General features: G+C 38.3%; 2 protein-coding genes and 1 pseudogene across 3 annotated transcripts; 1 reads left to right on the forward strand and 2 right to left on the reverse strand.

Moving 5' to 3' along the window:
* The first annotated feature begins 1224 nt into the window (after window positions 1-1224).
* LOC147519238 (ubiquitin carboxyl-terminal hydrolase 25-like) lies at window positions 1225-8495 on the forward strand. Its single transcript, XM_086590894.1, has 9 exons — window positions 1225-2059; window positions 2142-2217; window positions 2311-2403; window positions 4425-4511; window positions 4627-5594; window positions 6045-6185; window positions 7657-7790; window positions 7908-7957; window positions 8072-8495. Exons 1-7 carry the CDS (start codon window positions 1953-1955, stop codon window positions 7766-7768), a joined length of 1584 nt encoding a protein of 527 aa, XP_086447020.1. The 5' UTR covers window positions 1225-1952; the 3' UTR covers window positions 7769-7790; window positions 7908-7957; window positions 8072-8495.
* A 2729-nt stretch (window positions 8496-11224) lies between these two features.
* LOC147519239 (elongation factor 2 pseudogene) lies at window positions 11225-12520 on the reverse strand (annotated as a pseudogene). The gene has a single exon (XR_015212087.1). The product of XR_015212087.1 is annotated as an elongation factor 2 pseudogene (transcript).
* A 2735-nt stretch (window positions 12521-15255) lies between these two features.
* LOC147519240 (alpha-N-acetylglucosaminidase-like) lies at window positions 15256-20043 on the reverse strand. The gene is made up of 5 exons (XM_086590898.1): window positions 19692-20043; window positions 19176-19282; window positions 18665-18695; window positions 15824-18410; window positions 15256-15360 (listed from the first exon to the last, which is right to left on the reverse strand). Exons 1-4 carry the CDS (start codon window positions 19793-19795, stop codon window positions 18185-18187), a joined length of 468 nt encoding a protein of 155 aa, XP_086447024.1. The 5' UTR covers window positions 19796-20043; the 3' UTR covers window positions 15256-15360; window positions 15824-18184.
* Window positions 20044-22647: the final 2604 nt, after the last annotated feature.

A 22647-nucleotide genomic window follows, 5' to 3' on the forward strand; every position in this document is an offset into this window, starting at 1 on the left:
CTGGCGACACTCCTTTCCAACCGCTATGATTACATCACATGCCACCCACGCCCTAATTTTTTCTTTCCGCCAAAACCATCATGCTACAAGATTCAACTTCGGCCCATCTCGGTCCGAACGATCACCATAGCTCGCTCATGCTTCACCTTGAGTGTTGATTCTTCTCTCGCCGACGCTTTTGCGAATACAACCAATCTACCGGTAGAGGTCGTGGGGGGAGCAATATCCCCATTAAGGAACATTGCATGCGAAACATAAAAGCGATCTCAATACAACGACCTCCGGGACCCGATCTATGAAGCGGCTCTCTAAGAAACATTGCATCACGCCGACTTCAATACATCGACCTCCAAGACCGACACGGAATGGCTCATACGTATAGGTGGTGCGCTAAAAACTCGGCCGAGACATCACAATGCGAGGCGAGAATCGAGGAGATCTGAACGCCGGATAAAGGCATACCCCATCATGTGTAATCATTACCAAAATCTTACCTTCATCGGAAATGAGGGTCACCTCACCCACTCCCAATCGAGAAAACAACTAAGAATAACCTCCTCCCTACACTTGTCCACCAGGGTCCCATTGTCCCAAGAATCCAAGCCCCCCAAAGCCTATAAATACCATCTAATGGAACTATGTGAGACCTGATTCTTCTCTCCCCAAAAAAGAGATCAAGAGAAGATATCGTAGGCAACGCTTTCGAAGCGAACCTCGGTCTAATCCAAACCCTAATCACCCCTTTATCTACGATGGCGAGGAAAAGACCTAAACGATCCTTTTACAAGTGTCTCTGAACATTTAGGCTTTCCTCTAGGTTAAGTGAAAATCAGGTTCCGTGAAAAATGCTAGGAAATTGGTTTGTTTTCCATTAGATGAAGCTAAAGTTGGTTTATTGCTCATTCCTGTAGTCAGGCTACAGAGTCACACCATATTTACTAGCATTACTACTGTCTCCTCCTCAAAAGCAAGCCCTGCACTGGCTAGACAGACACACAGACCTGCGCAGGTGATGTTCAAAGCTTGAGCACAATAAAGACGCTGAGCATGAGCACGTACGTCGGTACATATAAAATTTCAAATTTTGAGACGAGGTGAGAGAAACATTCCACTTAACGTATATCGTATCGTAAAACTTTGATCCATAAGGCCCACATAAAGAAAGCCCATTAAACAAAAAAGAAAGCCCAATAACAGCTAACAAGTGTTTATTACGCTAAATCCAAGATTTGGAGTAGCAGAGAAAACAGAAAACGAAACGATGAAGAAAAAGGGGAAGGCTAAATAAAACCTTTACCCACTATAAATAAATAAAACCCCACAACAAATAAAAAAACTTCCCACTTCCCAGCATCTTCCCAATCCAATTTCCAAAAATTCCAAAACACAGAATGCGATCTTGGTGGTGTTCCAATGGTGGTACTAGTTTACGTTTACTCAATTAATGGGGACAAGTCTGCAGATGACTTGGCAAAAAACCTACTCCTAAAAAGAAGAAAAAAACCCAACACATCCCCACCTTTAGGTTTAAAAAACCTAGGAAACACCTGTTATCTAAATAGTGTTCTTCAATGCTTATCCTATACTCCACCTCTTGCCAATTACTGTCTAAACAATCACCACTCTTCTCATTGTCCTCAATCCGGTACCGGCAATTGCCCTTTCTGTCTTCTTGAAAAACGGATAATCCGGTCCCTTACTCTAGACTTTTCTATTGACGCCCCTTCTAAGATTTTGAGTTGTATTAATATTTTTTTTTTCGCCTCACTTTCGTTCACGGTAGACAAGAGGATGCACATGAGTTTCTTAGGTTTGTTATTGATGCTTGTCATAATGCTTGTTTGAAAATTAATAAGAATACTAGTATTGTTAGAGGGATTTTTGGTGGTAAATTGAGGAGTCAAGTTAAGTGTTGTGATTGTGGAGCTGAATCGAATAAGACGGATGATATTATGGATATTAGTCTTGATTTGTTTCAAGTTACTTCAGTTAAAGACGCAATGCAGCGGTATTTTCAACAAGAAGTTTTGAATGGGACTAATAAGTATCATTGTGATAAGTAAGTACAAATCAAATTTGTTATTGTTTATGTATGTGTGTTGTTGGTTTTTGTTGATTTGCGGTGTTGGGTTTTGTTTCAGTTGTGAAAAGTTGGTGGTGGCTAAGAAGCAATTGGCGATACTTAAAGCACCTAATGTACTTGTAATTCAATTGAAGGTAATGGTTAATGGTGGTATTAGTAGTTATATTTCAATTGTGCGTGTTTTTCTCGATTGTGTTTTTTAGTGGAAGGAGTTTTGGTTTTTATAGAGATTTGAAGGAATACATGGTGGGAAGATTGATCGAGCGATTGCATTCGAAGAGGGTTTACTTCTTTCTAATTACATGTGCAAAGAAAGCCAGGTATGTCGACTTTATTTATGTAATTAACTTCCTCTGATATTGAGCATACGTTATTTTTTTAGTGAGAATGTTAAGGTTATTATTTCTAGTTTTGTGAATAGATATTTTTGTAAAATCATTACTTGGTGTGGCACCATGTTTTAAAACGTTGCCACAATTCCACGTCACTGCTGTCTAGAATCTTATCTCTAGGCAGAAGTATTGAACCCTTGAACTGGACGTAGGAGATCTGAATCATTTTTTCATGAATTTGAGTTTGGGGTTGGATCTTACTTCTTCCCACCTCAATTATATATACTCCATATGAGTGCATAGTTCAGAACTAAAAAGAAGAAAGTACGACTGAGACAAGTAGTTTGGAGGAGAGACGGTTAGAGCCGATAACAGAAAAGGGATAGAAACGAAAGGGTATCTAAATTTGAAAACGTGTCTATTTTAACTCTACACAGCATTTGGAGGAGAAAGGCTTGTGAGGCACCTGTCAGTATCTTGTCAGGAAATTTTCAGACTGAAATATTTGTGCTTGCTTTGTAGTATGTGTTGCTGTCCTGTTGGCGTCTTAGATATTGATGTGGGGAATTCGAGAGGTACTTTTTGGAGGTTGTGCTGGTGCATAGTGATGTAAATTTTATTGCAGATTGTCGGGTATGTATGCTTACAAAGAAGACTCCTCATTGTAATTTCTACCGAGTGAGATAAATTTTTTACATGGGAGTTGAAAAGTCTAAGGCTTATTGGTGGTGATTCATTACCTTTGAAAGGGTACACTAAGCTCGTAAGATTTTTGGAACTCATACAACTTATGGTTAACGAATTATCAAATTATAAACATTTGTGACACCTTTGCAAAGGTGTGGACATTCCCAATCTTGGTTTTCTTTTGCAAAAACTTGAAAGAAGTGGATAATTTACTTGTCACTTGCCCCGTTTCTTCTTACACATCGAAGGTCTTTCTTTCATCCTTAGGGAAGCCGTGGACTCATCCAGATGGCCTCATATAAGCATTAGGGAACAATTAATTATTCATGACCTGGTAGCTCATGAAGCATGCCCTAAAGGAAATAATTTGGGCGTTGTGGAGGGGAATGGAAGGGTCTTTGAACATGTGGAGAGGGTCAGAGGGATTTAAAGAATTATTCTTGATGCTAAGGAGTTTCTCTTTGATTGGGCATTAGGTGTTCAACTTTTAGGCGACGAAAGTTTCAAGGTTTCGTATGCATGTATTCAGGTTTGCTTTTCCTTAGGTACGTGCTATAAGGGAGCAAGTGGTTGGAGTAAACCACCTATCACAATGGTTAGCCGAGCACCTTCTGATGGAAATTATGTGAACTTTGTCGAAGGAGAGGATCGCGAGGGTTTTCCAAATACAAAAAAAAGGCAAATCCACAAGATTGTGTTAGGAATAAAAGAGGAGCTATCTGTTTTGAGGTGTTTTGTGTAATTGGGGTTTATTAGTACAATGAGAAAACTTTTTAACAGTGGGGGAGTAAATGGGAGGCCTAGTGTTCTATGAGTCCTAAATGTGTGTAAAATTGTTGTACACATTCTAAATTAATGAAATTGCTCGACTTCTATTGATAAGAAAAAAGGGAATAGTATATTTTTATGATCATTTTAGCAGGGTAACAGCAGTTGGTAGTCTGTGTGCTAGTGGATTCTATTAGGATAGGATCTTATAATATTTATAATCCTTACCTTTTGTGACTAGTAATGGCCAATAGGCAATTAGGATATTGTCTTTGGAATGTATGCATAAGAAAAGAGAGAAAAGGAGGTGGGATTGTGATGTACGCTATGCACTATTACAATCCCTTCATGGAAAAGAGGTCAAGGTATAGGCTGCCCATTAGAATTATTAAGACCGAGTATGGATCTCAGCAATTATTCAGAAGAGAAGTGAATATAGTGTATAACCGATACTCCTTTTGGCTCTCATTGTATTAGAATATCTCAAATTGTTTTCTTACTTATTTGGTTTCTTATCATGATTCATTGGATTGTAATCTCATGTTATTATACAGGATCCATGTCCACAGTATAATCTTTATGGTACCATTGTGCATTCTGGCTATTCACCCGATTCTGGACATTACTATGCATACATCAAGGTATGTTTCTACCTAACATTTTTGTTGCTTTGTTTTGATATACTAGTGATCTGTTTTTTAATTATATTATATCGACATTGCTATTGCCTCATCTGTGTACTTTATGTGCTTGCAGGATGCAATGGGTCGGTGGTATTGCTGCAATGATTCCTTTGTATCTATCTCTAATCTACAAGAGGTTGTGTCTGAAAAGGTTTATATTCTTTTCTTTGCCCGTTCTAATCAAAGACCGCGACCAACCAAATCACCCTCCGTTACGACTGGAGTGGAACCTCCGCACTGCAATGGCCATGATGCATCATCCTCTGTTACCAATGGCATGAAGCCTCCAGGCTGCAATGGTCATGATGCATCATCCTCTGTTACCAATGGAGTGAAGCCTCCACACTGCAATGGCCATGATGCTTCATCCTCTGTTGCCAATGGCGCGAAGCCTCAGTATTACAACGGCCATGCCGCGTCATACTCTGATCCCAATGAAGTGAAGCCTCTACATTCCAATGGGCATAATGCACCACAAAGCATGAGGGGAGCTGTTCCACCAAAGCCGGTATTCATGGGATCATATGGACCTGATAATTCCAAGAAGCTCATTCCTACCATATCTAAAAATGATAAAGTTCCTTCAAGTCCAAGAATAAAGTTCAATATCTTGAAGTCTTCTGATTCCAAAGAGCTTCGTCCAAATGGAAATGGCAATAATAACGGGTATGCGGGATATCACATTGACATCAAAGAAAGGAAAGAGATGAAGAAAATTACAAAAGAGATGCCATCAGTAACCAATGTCGCTCATGTGAACGAGTCTCTTGATGCTTTGGATCCTGAACCAATGCCACACGCAAATGGTAAAATTGCAGGTAGTAGTGTCAGACCAATGAAAACTGAGGGGTCTGAAGGTGGTGGGTTTGCTCTTATTGTAGCACAAGACAGAAGGCCTGATTGTGGTGTTGTATTACAAAACGCATGCGAGAAAAACTTATCTTTCGTATCTGGATCTAAGAGAAAATTATTGGATGATGAATGTAGCAAGTCTGTGTCACCAGATGTTCATCAGGCAGCGGTTGAGAAAATTGATGAAATGTAAGTGGTCTTTACTCGGGAGTTTTTCATGTCCCTTTTATTTTGTATCTTATGTTGGATTTAACGAAGTGTTGTTTTTGACAAAATCATTCATTTTGTTTTTCTTGTGCAATTGATACCATTAGTCCATTGACATGGGTGTTGCGGATTTTTGGCTTAACATTTGATAGACTCGCATCAAAGGACTTTTCTCAATTTTCCTAAAAAAACACGGGCAACCCAATTTGACTTTTGTTTTGTGTGTATTTGGGGGGGAGACCCTAATTTCCCGTCTAGTGGGGAGGAAATCCTAATTGGCTCATCTAAGAGGTGGTTAATACTAGTTAACCCTTATCTTTATGTGTATTGTCGTGAATTTCAAATAGTTTCTACATTTTATTTGCTCTATAAGGTTGATTCATACTTTTCTGTCTATTAAACCGTTTCTAAATGCAGTCTTGCATCTTTTAGTTCATCTTCCAGGCTAGCGAAGGATGCATCTTCACGTCTTCGGTCATGTGGTTGGTACGATGAAGTTCATAGGTTCATGCATGGTAAAAAGAGGTTATGTGCAGAAAAGGGTGGCGACGCAATCAGTGACACTGAATTGAAGTAAAATTCTCTTCAACCCTTTTTGCTATTTGTGTTTCTTAGCATGATGAGGTTACTTATTAATCTGACTGCCCTAGAAATATGATGAAGAGTTTTCCCTGCCCTAGAAATTAGAAATATGACTTGCTTACTACCCCCCCCCCCAACACAAAGAGTGCAGAGTAAATCTTAGAGTTATCTGAAGAGCTTTATGGATTAGGGAGTAGTGTAAAGCAGCAGTAGGTCTTAATTACTATTTCGACAACTATTCTGGTTGTTGATGCAGTGTTTGAGATTGAAGAAGTCAGAAACATCGACTTCGTGACCACTTACGAGTGTCAACTTTCCATTATGTTAGATCCTGAAATATTAAAAATTGCAGAATTGTAAATTGGTAATTTCCAAAGCAGTTTGGTGATGCTGCTCACAGAAGACATTTTAAGGTAAGTTAGGACCATGGTGGTCATTTGAGTGAATATAGTATGTTTTGCCCTTATGCTATACCTTTCCGGAAACAGCAAAGATTACCATCTGTTTCTTTTTCTTTCTATACCAGATAAAACTCCGAGTAAAAGATAGACACGTAATAATGGTTGATCCTTGGAAGGTGTTCGAATGCTGAAAATTGTTTGTTTATATTTATTTTTAGACGAGATGTCTTTTGGCAAAGTCTTAACCAATTCAACTGCAGAGGTTTGAATGGGTCTGGCTGTGTAATATGGACTGAGATATGTCAATAGGCATTCTGGTTATGCTTCGCTCAGAAAAAGTAACTGGCCTGTGTTATGCGAAAAAAAGAAAGAAATGGGCTTATGGCTGATGTTTGACAGACTCCACATTACTTGGAGAGTTGTACTTTCAGTATTGACTATTTTATGGGCTTTTGGATAACCCAGATTTGTAGCACTTCACAGGATGGCCTACTAAATCTCGTATTTATTCTAGTCCTAGATACTCTTCCATCAAACCTTTGAAATAATGAAATATCCTTCCCTCCTTTGGACTCACCAAAGGTGCAGCTAAGGGCAACTACATAATTAGGACTAGTAGGCCTGTGTTGCAGATTGCCTACAAGCTGCACTGTGAACCGATTAAAATTTTCTGATTTTGAGAAGGGAAAATGTTTTCACTTTTAATATAATAACTAGATACCAGAAAAAGATGGACTGAAATAAACAGTTCAGTCCTTGAAAGTTGAAACAACCTACTTATAGACTTATAGTCATAATCCTTCTGCATGTTACCATATAATTGATTTTTTTTGTTTTTTTGTTTTTTTGTTTTTTTGGCTTTTGGATACTGCCTTTTCTGTATGAGGCTGAGCTAATCTTAGAATTGTAAGTTCTACATACTGCTTTGGGAATTAGCTCCTACAGTTTTCACTCCCATCTGACTTTACATTAGTAGCTGAACCTGATCCGTCTTGCTTGGGAGGTCTTCATTACGGCCATTGTCTTCGTCTTCTAAATTTATTTTTATTCGGTAAATGCAGGAAGCTTCTGATTGAAGAAGCCAGCCAAATCTTTAAACGTCAAATTCCTGCATCATTGACGCAGCACCTTATTAATTGTCTCAAATCATTCCACCAGGGAAAACAGAGTTAGGATGCTTAGCTACTTAAAATTGGTATGCTCTTCATGTATTCATATTGGTTTTCTGGATTATAAATTTTGTTACTTTGCAATCTATACTGCTCAGCAAATAAATAATCTTTGATTTCCTATACTTTTACCTGTTTTGCAGTCGGAACTGGTGTATACTACATAGAAATGATGCAATAGACACGTTTATGAGTATGTTCTTCATAATAAGATAACCAGAGGACTGTGCATTATATTCATTTCGAATGTGTTCTTACTGGCAATATCATATTTCTTCTTGCCTCTCATTAGTTTTACCATGTGTAGGTGCATCCAAGAAAATGTGGTCCTATGAAGATGGTTTTTTTTTTTAATCCAATGAGAGATTTGTTTCTTGATCTATGAGGCTTTGCAGCTTGAAATTGAAGATGATAATACAAGATTACTCATTTTTGTATGATATCCTTTTTGACAATTTACGTATCCTGTCTTCATTTCGTGGATGCCTACAAAGTTTTCCCATCGATGTGGCAGGGTAAATGTTCAATGAGTGCATGCTCCTTCTGACAAGATATTATTAGTTACTGGGACATGAATTTTCCCTTTCCCTGAAGTATACCTGTAAACCATGACTTTGAATTCTGAGGTTGCCAGTCGTAATTCTCCAAGCATTCATTTAGAGTTCTTTTCGTGTTAAAAAGACATTGCAAAAGTCATTATATAAAATGTTGTAATAGCACTTTTAGATACTGTTTGGTTCGCATGAATCAAGAAAGTGTACCTACAAGCGTTGCAATTCTGTGTTCTAGATATATGAATATTCAAGTTGCTCAATTTCCGTAGGCTTGGTTTTGCACTTTTGCGGTCATCATTGTGGTTTTGCACACGAGCCAAAACAAAGGAGTGCTAAATAGCAGGCCTTTAAACAAAATATTAGATGGCAGGTAATCAGGGATTCACTTTTGGATTAGTTTGGGTCAAGCTGCAGTCTGCACCACTCTAAAATCGTTAAACAATTTTCCGTCTGTCTGATAAAAGAAAGAGTTCGTATACTCCGAGGATATCCTCGGGACGAGGTCGGCGACCGTTGGATGTACGGTTTAGAAATATAAAATCATCTCATTTTCTCTCTCATACTTTTTGCTTTTGATTTTCACACCCTTAGATCACACATCCAACGGTCTGCAGACCCTCATCCCTATGAGGATATCCACGGGATAGCCCAGGCCTTAGTAAAGGGATGGATATGCTAAAGAAATTCATACTTCATAGTTCATACCCATGGCTAAGGAAAACGGAGTTAGGAAGCAAGAAAGACAGTTTGCTCAGTGTCTTTCTATGGGTATCCACTTTCCCAGGCTTAGTAACTGTTCCAAATGCACAAAATTCAACTTTATTAAGGCAATTTAATCTGCTTGTGAGCTAATAGACGTGGCAAGTAATTTAATTTTGGCTTTTATAAAATAATAAAACATGGGATTATACTTTATATAGTCTTTTATATAGTGCTCATATACTACACTTTTCATTTTAATGATTAGGAAAGCTCTAATTGCTCTACTTAAAACTACTTCCTAGTAAGGAAAATAACTTGCTTTGTTGCCTGACCACCGTACAACATTATTCTTTATCTTCGAAGGACCTTCGTCATCACATCTAGTTGAGCCGTTGAGGTGCCTTTTTTTATGTTTTGGTTTTTCACTTCATGCATTTTTCTCTGTACTGTTTGCATAATATAACGTCAAACTGATTGCATCTCGATTAGTTCCTTTAACCTCTGTACTTCATGCATGTCAGAGCGCAGAACGCGTCCGCAAGTTGGGGAATGCGAAAGAAACTGATAGACTCTATCTTCCAGATCGAACATGCAAACTACCTTTGTCCTTCCAAAAGAGTGAAATAGATGCAATTTCCTTTCAATTCTGAATTGGTTGCAGACAAAGACAGAGTGCCAAATCCTGATAAAAAGAACACCCTATCGCCTATGGATTCCACTTTCAACCAAAGTTCCCTCGAAAGATCCATCATAAAAATCTCAGCATGGTTGATTGCCTTGCCAAAGTTCAAGCCTAAGATGTACATACGAACGAGATAAATTTGCCCACACGATTCCACCAAGTAACTATAAAAAGTAAATACTTCGTTATTAAGCTCAGGCTTCTCAAAGTTTAAAGTAAATACTTCGTTTTTCAGCTCAGGCTTCTCAAAGTTTAGCAACCTTACATACATATTGCCGCGAGTTTTCCTATCAATAATTGCAACATTGCATTGCAAGGCAAGTGCATATATGTGTTCATATGTATGACCAATGACTTTATTAATGCATTCATTTTTGTTTTTGTACTCGTATTTAGTCCATTCTTCATCTCCTAACATGTCAGAGGGTGACCTAGACGTCAGATTGGAAGGAGATTTCTTCAAAACACTGCCGGGGATTTTTTCTCAGGGTGTAGTATAACTACAACCCCCCAAAATTCTAAATCTAAACAGAGCAAGGAGTGGCACAAAACAACATCAATGCAACAACCTATCTCATGTATATTATCACCAATGCAAAACAGTAATTCATCATATACTTTCAACCCTTCCTCTATTTAGGAGAACAAAAACACAGCAAACAGAATAGGAAAAATATTCAAAAAATACTGAAATTACGGGACAAGCAAATCAATAGGGGCGAAAAGAGTCCACTGATGAGATAGGGTTTACTTCAGTGACTCTACGCCCATCATTTACAAATCACTCTATCGTTTTTATCTTGTTTGTCCAAAGACTAAAACAAGATATCACATGACAGCCAAAACTACGATGGGAAGATTAAAACAGCCATAAGTTAGATGTGATTTATTGTTTTAATTCAACATAAGTTATGTGGAGCGTGGAGGTGACCTTGATGGGAAGATTGGGTAAACTTCTTGGCCGGGGGTTTTGTCATGAGAGGGTGCAATATTCTAAGTCTAAACCGTAGCTAAAGCACAACTTCAATGTAACAACCCATCTCCTGTATATTGTCACCGATACACAACAGCAAGTCAGCAATTCATCATATTGACAACCCTTCCAGTACTCCATTTAAAGCAGTAAGGAGAAGAAAAACACAGCAAGCAGAACAGATAAGTATTCACTAAACACAAATAACGAGACAGGTAAATCAATAGCGGCAAAAGGAGTCCACTGACAAGATAGGGCTTACTTTAGTGACTCTACACCCATCTTATTTATCAAATCATAGTCTATACTTGTAACATGCTTGTCCAAAGATAAAAACACAGACGAGTACTAAATAATTAACAAAAAAAAATCCTAGAATAAGAGATCACACCAGACCAAACAGCATCACAAATTAAATCGCTGGAAAACAACCTCATTGGTACAGTTCCAGTAGCAACTGATCAATGAGTTCAATAACCTCACATATAAACTACATTACCACGAGATTTTTAAAATAAGAGTTAAGAGCAATATGAAGTAAAACCAAAATCAACAGAAACAAAGAACTTACGAGGTAAACCTTAAAATAACCGAATCCAAATAACCACAAGTAAACCTTAAAACATGAAAGTCAGAAACATAAGTGTGTAGAGCAGTCAACAGTGTCAAAATCATAATAAGAACATATCACATGACAGCCAAAAGTACGATGGGAAAACCCCAACTTGATAATTAACACCTTATAGCTTGTCCTCAAATTCGGAGAGAGGTGTCATTTGCTCCTTCAATCCCTTCCTCCTCTGAATCTCAGACACAAGGGTTGCTGCTTGCGACCCAGCCTCAAAGGATCTGAGGACATCATGTCCCAGTGATCAAACACACACTGTGGGAAGGCCTGTCCAGATGTTGCAGCTCTGAGTTGACCGGAGAACCCAAATGACTCAATGACTGGCAAGTATGCTTTGATGTTATATAATGGAGTACCTTGCCTCTGCATCTCCTCAAAGACATGCCCACGTTTCTGATTCAAAACACCATAAATGCCACCAAGTGCCTGCTCTGGGGCCTGGATCTCGACCATGTAAACAGGCTCCAACAGCCTTGGCTTGCAGTAATCTGTGAAGCATAGATGACTCTCCTGGCAGTTGGAATGACCTGACCACCACCTCTGTGAATGGCATCAGCATGGAGCACAACATCACATACCTCAAAGCAAATACCCCTCATGTTCTCCTCAGCTAATGCACCTTCCTTGGAAGCCCACTGGAAACCAGCCACAACCGAGTCCTTAATTTCATTCAAGTACTGAACTCCCTTACACATGTCAACAACCATATTAGGACCGGTGGTCTCAGGACCAAAACACCAGATCTTCTTTGCAAGATCCTTGTCCCAGCCAAACTCTTCAGACAAGATCTTAGAGCGAACCTTAGGATCATCCCTTGGACCAATACGTCCATCATCAATAGCCTCAGCAAGACCATCCTCCAACGGGCGGGCTTCCATATACAAACGGTTGTGCTTATTTGGGGACTTACTCATCACAGTGCGGACAGACTTCTCAAGCACAGTCTCACGGAAGGAAACTACAGGGTCAGATTTAATGATTTCGGCCCCACCCATAAAATCGTCAACCAAGTCTTTCAAACAAATCTCAAGATGAAGCTCTCCTGCACCAGCTATAATGTGCTCCCCGGACTCTTCAATTGTACACACAACCATTGGGTCTGACTTGGCTAGACGTTTAAGACCTTCAACAAAGCTTCGGAGGTCTGAGGCAACCTTGCATTGCACAGCAACACGAACAACAGGTGAAACAGAAAACTTCATAGCACGGATTGGATGTGCCTCAACTTCCTTCTCATTTGTCAATGTAGCATTCTTAGTAATGAACTGATCCAATCCAACCAGTATTCCCCATGTCAGAAAGTATCGTTGTTATCATCCACTTTGTCGTTGCCTTTATCATCACCTTGGATGTCACATTTATTGAGCATAGTGCATATTTTGGTCCTTATACATCACGTGCGGGGAACCTTGTCCTCCCGGAGGAGTCTTCATTGTTTATCCCGTTCATCTTTGATACTCTCGGTGGTCCCTCTACTAAACCATTCTGGGTGTATACTAATTCGTCGCTTCTACTCATGCTCATGCTCGCCATCGGCCTCGGGTAACATTCCTTTACCTTCCTAGTGATCTACCCTCTTGTGATTGCTCCTTGTTGACTCCCCCATGATTGCTCTTGTTGATTCTCCGTTGTTGAGCCCCTCGATTTCCTTCGGGACTAGGCATCCATGATTGTCTGATTTTCCCACTAACCATCTATTCGCGGTTTGTCTCTTGCTCGGGGGTGTATCTCCTTCTATCGGACATATCGACCGGTTTCCTCCATTCGGATCTGCGATCGATTCGAGGCTCTGTCCGGATCCGTTGGGTAGCCATTATCGGTGAAATAACGACCATGGCGAGAATCGGACTTGGGAAATGGTTGTTTTACCTCCCAGACTTCGCCTGTTGGATGCAAATGGGTTTTACAAAGAAGTACTTGGCGGATGGTGCAGGTTGAACGATATAAGGCCCATTTGGTTGCTAAGGGATTTACACAGGTACCTGGACGTGACTTTGGTGTGACCTTTGCTCCGGTAGCCAAGTTAAAATTTGTTCGACTTCTTATTTCCTCCGGTGCCTCTTATGATTGGCCTCTTTTATCGGTTGGATGTGAAGAATGCCTTCCTTCCACGAGATCTGGCGAGCGATTTATATGGATCCCCCACCTTTTCGTGGTGAGGGGAGTATCTTGGGAAAGTTTGTCGACTCCATAAGTCTTTATATGGGCTTAAGCGGTCCACCACGAGCTTCAGTTCGATAAATTCGAATGAGGTAGTGCTCTGATATGGATTTACCGGTGCCACTGGACCATACATTGTTTGTTGGTGCGGAACTCACGGGGCACTTATCTGCTTGTATATGTGGGCGACATTATTATTCAGGAGGCGATCATCGGGCATTGTACAAATTAAGGAATCCGCTTGGGAAGTCTTTTGAGGTTAAAACTTGGGTCATCTACGTTACTTTCTTGGCATTGAGATTTGCGCGTGGTCCCAAAGGAATCTCCTTATCTCGGAAAGTATGTTCTAGATCTTCCGACGTCTGAGGGGATGTTGGGTTGTCGACCGGTTTCTACTCTATGGTGCCCTAACGGTAGGTTAGTTGCGCGGTGAAGGACCATTATTATCGGATCCATCGACTTATCGGTTGCCTTGTTGGGCCTTATTTATCTAGTTAATACTAGACCCGGACATTGCCTATGATGTGAGCAAAGTTAGTCGGTTCATGCATGCTTCCGCGTCAATCTCGTATGGATCACGATGGAGCATATTACGGAAATACCTAAAGTCTTGCCTTGACTTGGGTCTCTTCTATGCGCCGGTTCCACGGGGTCCCTAGAATCTTACACCGATTCGATTATGGAGGTTCTATTGGCGGTCGTTCGTCCCACTACCGAACATGTGTTTTTGTAGGAATCACCTTATCTCATGGAAAAACCGAAAGCGATCATTAATCTCCGGATCATCTGCTGGCGAAGGTATATCGTCGTGTCCCCAGCTTTGGGCACTTGTGAGATTATGTGGTTCGCGATCTATTTTGGGAGAGCTTGGTTTTGCCTGTTTGGATCATCATACTTCACTGTGACAATCAAGTTGCCATCCATTTAAACGGATTCAATCCTACGAGGGGCGGACTAAGCACATAGAGATTGATGTGCATTTTTCGGGGAGAAAGTTAGTTACGGGATTGTCTCCGTCGCTGTTAGGACTAAAGGCACATATTGTCGATACTTCTTACCAAAACCGATGGGACTTCTTGATCTTTCACTTTTCATTGTGTTTGGCCTATTGGATATCTTTCTTGTAGGTTTGGGGAGAGTATTGTAATATTAGTCCTATTGGGCTTTATCACTTGGGCAACCTATATCACATTGTAAGCTCTGTTATTATAAAATAGAGGATGGAGTCTCACTTTGAGACCCAACTTTTACTGTCTCTCTTTCTACAAAGACAATAAACTCAAATCACATTACACCAAAACACTGACCAGAAAGTAACCACGCTAATAGATTTGATTAATTCCTTTCAAAAACGGACCACTAGTCATAATAATATACAGTCATATCTTTAAATTGTTGCATTAGAGAACAGATTTGAAAGTTCAAACAACATCAAAATGCCCAAATGAATAGAAACAAAAACTTGGAAGAGTATAAAAAGATATCTTATAATGGAAAACACTACAGCTGACCCAGGTGTCTAGAATATGGTTTTCATGCTGCTGCGGTTAATGATGTCACATTCAGGAGAAACAATGCGATAAAACTATTATATATGCAAATTTTAAAATGACATCTATATGATAATATGATATGGAGCCACTGTGGTAGCCCACTTTTAGTATATAAAACAAAGATGAGTTGATTATGGAATCAAGCGAGACTGGTCTCCGAATCATTCCAACGCCCACAGACAAGCATATCATACACACCAGAGAATGAGAGGTGCAAAAAATTAAATAAAGCATCACGTACCATGGTGGAATTTTGGCTGATACGAGCATCGACTGGACCTGAAGAAATTACATCAAGTATGCCATACATTTCGATATTCCCACCAAAGTTATGCAAAAGGCACCTATACAGTTCGTGACATAGGAAATACATTTAGTTAGGCTTCTGTTGGTACAGGACTACAGGAGTCATCCAAGACATATATGGAACCTCTAGGTATCGGTTTTGCTTATGTCTATTCCTTCTAGGAATTTATTGACTTCTTAAGTTCTTTTATTTAGGTGCATATGCAATCTCAATTTTTCTTTTTTCTTAACAACACAAAGGTTCTGCCTATGGGGAAAAGAAAAAGGAAAAAGAAAGAAAACACATTATTGAAGGATCAGACCAGAAATTTAGCTACTAAACTGTAAAAGACCAAAATAATAATGATTATTATTATACTTATTACTGTTTCTAAAAACAAATTGAAAAAAACTAAAATAAAGCAAGAATTGCAGAATAAACCAAAAAATAATATAAAAAATGCAGCTCGTTAGAGGGAAAATTTACGAGAAAACAGAATATCAAATGTAAAATGAGAATACCAGACATAAGGAGTTCCATAAAATTGAGAAGACTCCTCCCATATGGGTTTAACATAAGCAAATAGATCAAGAACTATCATTTTTCCAAATGGAACAGAATGGAGTAGTGCCTGTAGAACCATGTTGAATTAATATCTGGAATGTAACTGATAGAAAATACAACTGGTTGCAATTGCAATTGGATATGCAAGAAGACTCTAATATAATCAGTCAAAAGAAAAGCTCTAATATATATTTCTTTCAGAAAAAAGCATTAATAATTCACCAATTGCAAGTAACAATCTCATGACACAACTTTGAAATCCTTTATGGATAGAAATTGAGAAACAATTGAATAGAGGGACTACTATCCATACCATTTCTTTCTTTCGGCATATCGGAAAGCTTATACAGAGCTATGTGCCATACCAAAAGTACCAAACACTTGAAAAAAGAATAATATGTATATAAGTTTCCTCAAGTTAACAAGTGATTTACGGGAAAAGCTTCTGTTTTTTATTCCCAAGGGGAGAATGTTGCACCAGAAGTTTAGTCCCACATTGGTTGCATTATGTCTAAGACGTGGCTCATGCTATGATTAATCTCTACATGGTATCAAGTACTTTTGGGAGAACCCCACGCTCTTGTAGAAGGTGGTTAAGTATGGACAATATCGGTGGTAGTATGGCTGGGTCGTCGCGGAGCAGCCAAGGGCAGCTCATCCTAAAGGCAGGAGTGTGATACAGCAAGCTTGCGTTATGCCTAAACGGGCGAAGGTTGCACTAGGAGTTCTCCCAAATTGATGATTGTACAAGAGTTTAATGGAATATTCACGGATTTTCAAGACAACTAACTCGAGAATGAATTCTTTCAAACGGGAAAGATTGATGCATGAGCATTAATGACATCATGCCGATGTCATCCTAATATCAAGATGGATGCCTCCTATTTCTTAATTAGTTATTAGTTTAAGAATTAGTAACATAGTTTCTATTTCATCAGTCTTTATTGGTTTTAGTAATAGGTAATTAGTAAGGTTTCTATTTTGGTTTCCAATTAGAATTAGGAACAAAGATTATTATATTAAGGCATCTAGGCCTTCATTGTTAGATGGTTTTTATTAGATATTAATTCTTTGAGAATTGTTCTTCTAGTTTGAAGGTATAAACCTTAGTTTTAGCGTTTGGTTTATTAATCATAATTGATGTTTATCCATTGTGGAAGTTTCCGCCAACAAGATACATCACAAATTGGTAAGGGTTCATCCAACAAAAAAATAAGCCACGGAACTAATTGATGTTTTCATTAAAGATAGTTGATTCGAGTCTAGAATGTAAAGGTCCTGAAGATAAAATTATTTGGTACTAGTAAACTTCATACTCTCATTTGTGGTGGCTTCCAAAATCCGATGAGAACAACCAACCTTGCAAACCAATGAAATTATCAAACGGTAATAATTGTGTATCATAATCCCACACACTCAATGATATTGCACAAGTAACGAGCAGACAATTCATGACAAAGAAAACATGTCTAGAAAATGCTTCAAGTTCTATTAAAACTCCCATTAAACGGACTGACGAAACCAATAGCATAGGTGTTGTCTGATTCAACACTCCAAGCAGCCAACAACAACAAGAATCAGATCTCCACCAGTCGTGCATCAAAATTCGTTTTGGGGCCTTTTGAAAAATCTAATTAGAAATGATGCTCGATGAGATGATTTGTATTATGTAGGGGTTTAAATCATTTTGTACTACAGGCTTGGATTTTGAGTCTGTTGGTTTAGTGAGTTCTATTTCGCCCCCTCACATGTGGCCTTAATTAGCTTAACACGTGGACAACATACTTAAGTATGTGGAATAAACGGGCCCGTTGGGCAAAACCAAAAGCCAGCTCTAATGCCATCTTAAACATTGAAGCATCCACTTCAAAACCAATTGGCAATGAGTGGAGAGACCTAGGAACTTATAATGTATATTGCAAGGCTATCATGTGGGACCATACTAGGCATCTCAACAGATTTGAACTGGAACTTCTTTGGTGGAGTGGTAGTTGAGGTGTCCTGGAGGGACAGTTGTGGTCTCTAGTTTATCAGTCCTACTAGATCAACTCTAGGATTTTATCTATTTTCAATTACTACTATTACTAACAAAAAACACCAAAATTGGCAAACAAGTTGGCAGAAAACCCATATAGAACATAAAAAACAAAACACAACAATATTTATTATAACAACCAACTTAAAACAAGCAGGATCAACCCAGAGTTAAAAGAATTTATATGAAGCATGAATGGCCTCCCATCTTTATAGTGCCTTGGCTAGAAAAATGCAATCTCATTGATTGCACATTCTTTGTCATATGAGGTCACAAGGTCTTTCTAGTATGTCATATAAGGTATATTGGACAAAGATATAATCATCACATATAAAGATAGAGCATTCAAGCGGCAGCGGCGCGGAGAGAGAGAGAGAGCTGGGCAACATACTTGCATTAGCCACACAGCATTCTTATTACTGTAGGACATTGCCTTGTAAACAGCAGCTCCAAGTAAAGAGATATAAGCTGGGTCACTTGTTGGCGGGGCATTTTCATTAAAAGTGTCACTACAATGAACATGATAAGTAACTTATAATTCAGGTAAGCGAGATGTATTAAGCAAGAAGTAACAAATAAAATAGATATTTATTTAGTTTTTTTATTTTTTTTGTAGAAAACAGCATATGATCCTCACTCATGAAATACTCTTTTTTTAACACAACGAGTTAAGTAACATAGTTTTAAAAGCTCATCCTTAAAGTTATAAAAAACTCCAGAAATATCAATAATGAATAACAGATGAGATAAAAAAAAAAGTTACCAGTTGTATATGTCAGTTACATCTCCATATTCTGCAAAGAAAATAAAGCAAGTTCATGTAAAAACAATGTCAATGGGTCAATCAATGCCAGAGGAGATGAAACACCACAAAACTTATATCTTTTTATCCAAACTAAGACTTTGAAACACAAACACTCAGTAAGATACTCTAATCTTCAGAAGTACAGCCATCAGCCCATCATCCTTTCTCTTCCTATGTAATGTCAATTGTTGACAATTGACCGTGTTGCTGGTCAATACAGGCTGCACTTAACTGTCTCTAGGCCATGTCAGTTGATCCCATGCCTATTTAGTTAGGGGGGCATACATCACAAGATTATGTAAAGACTCTGAATTCGATCGACACAAAGCAAATTCTGCAGGTATCTCCATGTCTATGCACTCAGAGCCAATGATTTAACGATCTTAATAAGGTGTGTTCACAGTATAGATAATTTTGATAGGTAATGGAACAACGTCATATGATGGAAGTAATACAACAAGATGTACACCTTTCAATTGTTGCTTAATAAAAGCATCCCCAATTTCAACAAATAGGGGATCTGATGGATTGAGAAGGTACGTAGAGCACCAACGAGGATTACCGTCAACAGTGTTCCTAGAGCAGGGAGAAGTGATTTTAGCCAATAAATATTTTGGACTATGATGGATCGGAAAAAATATATATATAGTAGGCAGAAGAAATAGATAATAGGTAAAACACAAAAACCTCATCAATTTATCAACATAGACCACAACCATTACATAAGATTTTAATGAATTATGATACTGTTGAGATTATTCACCCATTTGTAGGTGTGTCCCACCTCTGTGTGTGTGTGTGTGTGGGGGGGTGGGGGATAGGCAAGAAGATTATGTAACTGTCTTGTTTTGTTACAATCTGACAAAAACAAAATCAATACGTCGTTATGAGTTTGTAAACCATGATCAATATAAAAAAGATTGTAACAACCAAACTTCTTCACAGATTATCACGTTAACAGAAAGTAAACACATTAAAATATTACCATTCTCCAAGTCTAGTTATATTGGCTGAAGGAAATTTCTTTTTGAGGGCCACTGGAACATTCCCAGAGAATGATGGCAGCACTGAACAGAAAAAACAGAACATCAATAGAATTATTTCGTTGCAAACATGTTAGACAAACTCAGATAATGAAAAGAGAAAACTGACACAAAAAGTAAGTAAAGTAAATCAATAATTATGTTCACAAAATACTATAAAGTATCATGACACAGATTTCTCGGCTCAACTAACAACAACGCGGTTATGGTACATAGTTTAGACTCTAGAACATTCTTTACATGCAGGGAAGTATGATGGACTGCTAATATTCTCACAGGAGCTATGAACCTCCTTTTTTTAAGGCAAAATCAATAATAAGATTACGTTTTGGCAGGTATATACGTTGCACAAGTTACTTCTTCTTTTTTTTTTACCTTGCACAAGTTTGCCCAGATATTACCACATTTAGCTTTGTCAGTCTAAGTTTGAACATTTTTACGTTCCCTTAGTTCATTACTATCATTACGAAAAAAATCTGACAAAGTTACCACATTTAGTTTTGTCAGTCAAAGTTTGAACACTTTTTACGCTAAACTTACTCATTCTTATCGCCATTTACAAAATCGGGACGAAGTTACTACGTTTAACCGGCTAGTCTAAGTTTGAACGTTTTTACGCCGCTTATTTCGTTAATATCGTTCACGACAAAATCGACGGTTATCGCATTTAACTTTGTCGGTCTAAGTTTGAACGCTTTTACAAACTTAGTCCATTACTATCGTTCCGACAAAATCGACGAGGGTTACCACGCTTTAAGCCGTCAACCTAAGTTTGAACGCTTTTATGCTTTCGCTTAGCCTAATTTTGCAAAGTTAAATGCGCGATTAGGCGTTTTTCTCTACATGGGGGCGTCTCGTTCTATTTCATTTCAACTACATAAATCAACAACATTGTCGGTTTTCCACGGGTATGTTATCCGGTCACAACAACAACATTCAATAGCAAACACATATTTTATTTTTTATTTATTTTTCATCAAAAGAAGTTTTAGCTCTATGGTATTACATTCACACAATTACCTAATCAATTGTCTCTCAATTATCTTCTTACGGTCGCCGAGTAAATCTTCGCGTTTTCTTCTTGAAATCTGCATTAAACTTTTAGTACTTTTCGGTTAACTATCTTCCGCATTCATTATTTTTTTTTAAGGCATTGTGTCGATCTTTCTCTGAAAAATTTTCCGGCGAAAATTTTCGCCGACTTCATTAATTTTTTTAAAGGCCTTTGTGCGATCTTTCTAATTAAAATTTTCCGGCGAAAAATTTTCAAATTCATTATTATTTTTTTTCTATAACATTGTGCCGATCTTTCTCCGAAAAAATTTCCGAACGAAAATTTCCGTCAGCTTCATTATTTTTTCTAAGGCATTGTGCCGATCTTTCTACGAAAAATTTTCCAAGCGAAAATTTTTGTCAGCTTCATTAATTTTTCTAAGGCATTATGCCGATCTTTCTACAAAAAAATTTTCGACGAAAATTTTCGTCAACGTCGTTATTTTTTCTAAAGCATTGTGCCGATCTTTCTACGAAAAATTTTCCAAGCGAAAATTTTTCACAAATTTCATTATTTTTCTAAGGCAATCGCGCCAATCTTTCTCTGAAAAATTTTCCGGCGAAAAATTTTCACCAAATGTCATTATTTTTTCTATGGCATTGTGCCAATCTTTCTCCTAAAATTTTCCGGCGAAAATTTTCGTCATTATCATTATTTTTTTAAGGCATTCTCACGATCTTTCTACTGAGAAATTTACCAAGTGAAATTTTTGACAAACTTCATTATTTTTTCTAAGGCATTAAGCCGAACTTTTCTCGAAATTAAACTTTCCGAGGCTCATTACAACCATTGTTTCTCCATGCGGCAAAAATTCAATTACGTTAACTTTCTAAGCGAAAACTTTATTCAAATTTCTTTATTATTATTTTTCTACTGCATTGTGATCTTTCCGCTCGAAACTTTTCATCAATATCTTTTGCTTTCGTAATTCCGCGTTCAACCTCAAGGATTTTGAATACAAATTTTTTCGTTAGTCTTTCAGACTTAACCAAAATTTGAAGCTAACTGGAAAAAAATAAAATACTGACATACCTGTTTCATGCTGTCGAATTTTTTTGCCACCACTTTGTCATATTCTCCGAACTTTTCTCCGTCTTCTTCGGCAGCTCAAAATAACTCAATAATTGCTCAATTTTTTTGCTTAAATTGCACTCCCGCAACTTAATTGTGAGTAAGCCGTTACTACTTCATCTTCTTCGACTTTCGTTTCAAATTCATACACTTCGTCCATCTCAAATATCTCGAGTACTAGTATTTTCCGTAGTTTTTTAAGTGACCATCGTCGTGGCGTTGTGTGTTCATTGTATTTGTCACCTTCTTTCCACCTCACCCAGTCTGCGATCGTCATCGAGTTTTCTTCTCTAATGTTTTTCGCCCGTATAGTACGGTAGTTCTACCTGCAAAAAAAAAAAAAAAAAAAAAAAATCGGGTCAGATTGTCGAAAACCGGATTCACTAACTCCACAAAGGGTGAACCGGGTCAGATCAAGGCAACACAGGTACGGTGCCCTTCCCTTCCTGGTGCTGCACCGTATCTTGTTTGGTTGAAACAAGTTTTTGAGTACTGGCGCCATCAGTATCGCCATCTCACCGTCTTCTCCAGCAGATCTTGAGGGGGTTCACTCCAGAAAAACCAACTTTACTATTTTTTTGTCGCCTCACAGAGATGTGTCCCAGTTTTCATTAAGGAAGAGACTAAGGTCACACCGCAACCAATGAGTGTGGACGTTCGACTACCAATTCAAAATCCGGTTTCCAAAACTTCGGACATGCTACCACCGGTTCAAAATTTGGATATCCATTATAGGGACTTGGGTACACTACCAACTTCGGGAACTTGAGTTG

Source organism: Coptis chinensis, chromosome 2, assembly GCF_015680905.1.
Source record: "Coptis chinensis isolate HL-2020 chromosome 2, ASM1568090v1, whole genome shotgun sequence".
In the NCBI taxonomy this organism is placed as follows: Eukaryota; Viridiplantae; Streptophyta; class Magnoliopsida; order Ranunculales; family Ranunculaceae; genus Coptis; species Coptis chinensis.

Excerpts from the sequence above, each read along its gene's own strand:
- LOC147519240 (XM_086590898.1), bottom strand. The coding sequence starts at position 19,795 with ATGTTCTGTTTTTTCTGTTCAGTGCTGCCATCATTCTCTGGGAATGTT. Across the intron at positions 19,283-19,691 it reads ATAACTAGACTTGGAGAATG|GAACACTGTTGACGGTAATC; the intron begins GTAATATTTTAA and ends TCCCTGCTCTAG. Across the intron at positions 18,411-18,664 it reads GTAACTGACATATACAACTG|TGACACTTTTAATGAAAATG; the intron begins GTAACTTTTTTT and ends TGTTCATTGTAG.
- LOC147519238 (XM_086590894.1), top strand. The coding sequence starts at position 1,953 with ATGGATATTAGTCTTGATTTGTTTCAAGTTACTTCAGTTAAAGACGCA. Across the intron at positions 2,404-4,424 it reads ACATGTGCAAAGAAAGCCAG|GATCCATGTCCACAGTATAA; the intron begins GTATGTCGACTT and ends GTTATTATACAG. Across the intron at positions 4,512-4,626 it reads ATTACTATGCATACATCAAG|GATGCAATGGGTCGGTGGTA; the intron begins GTATGTTTCTAC and ends ATGTGCTTGCAG.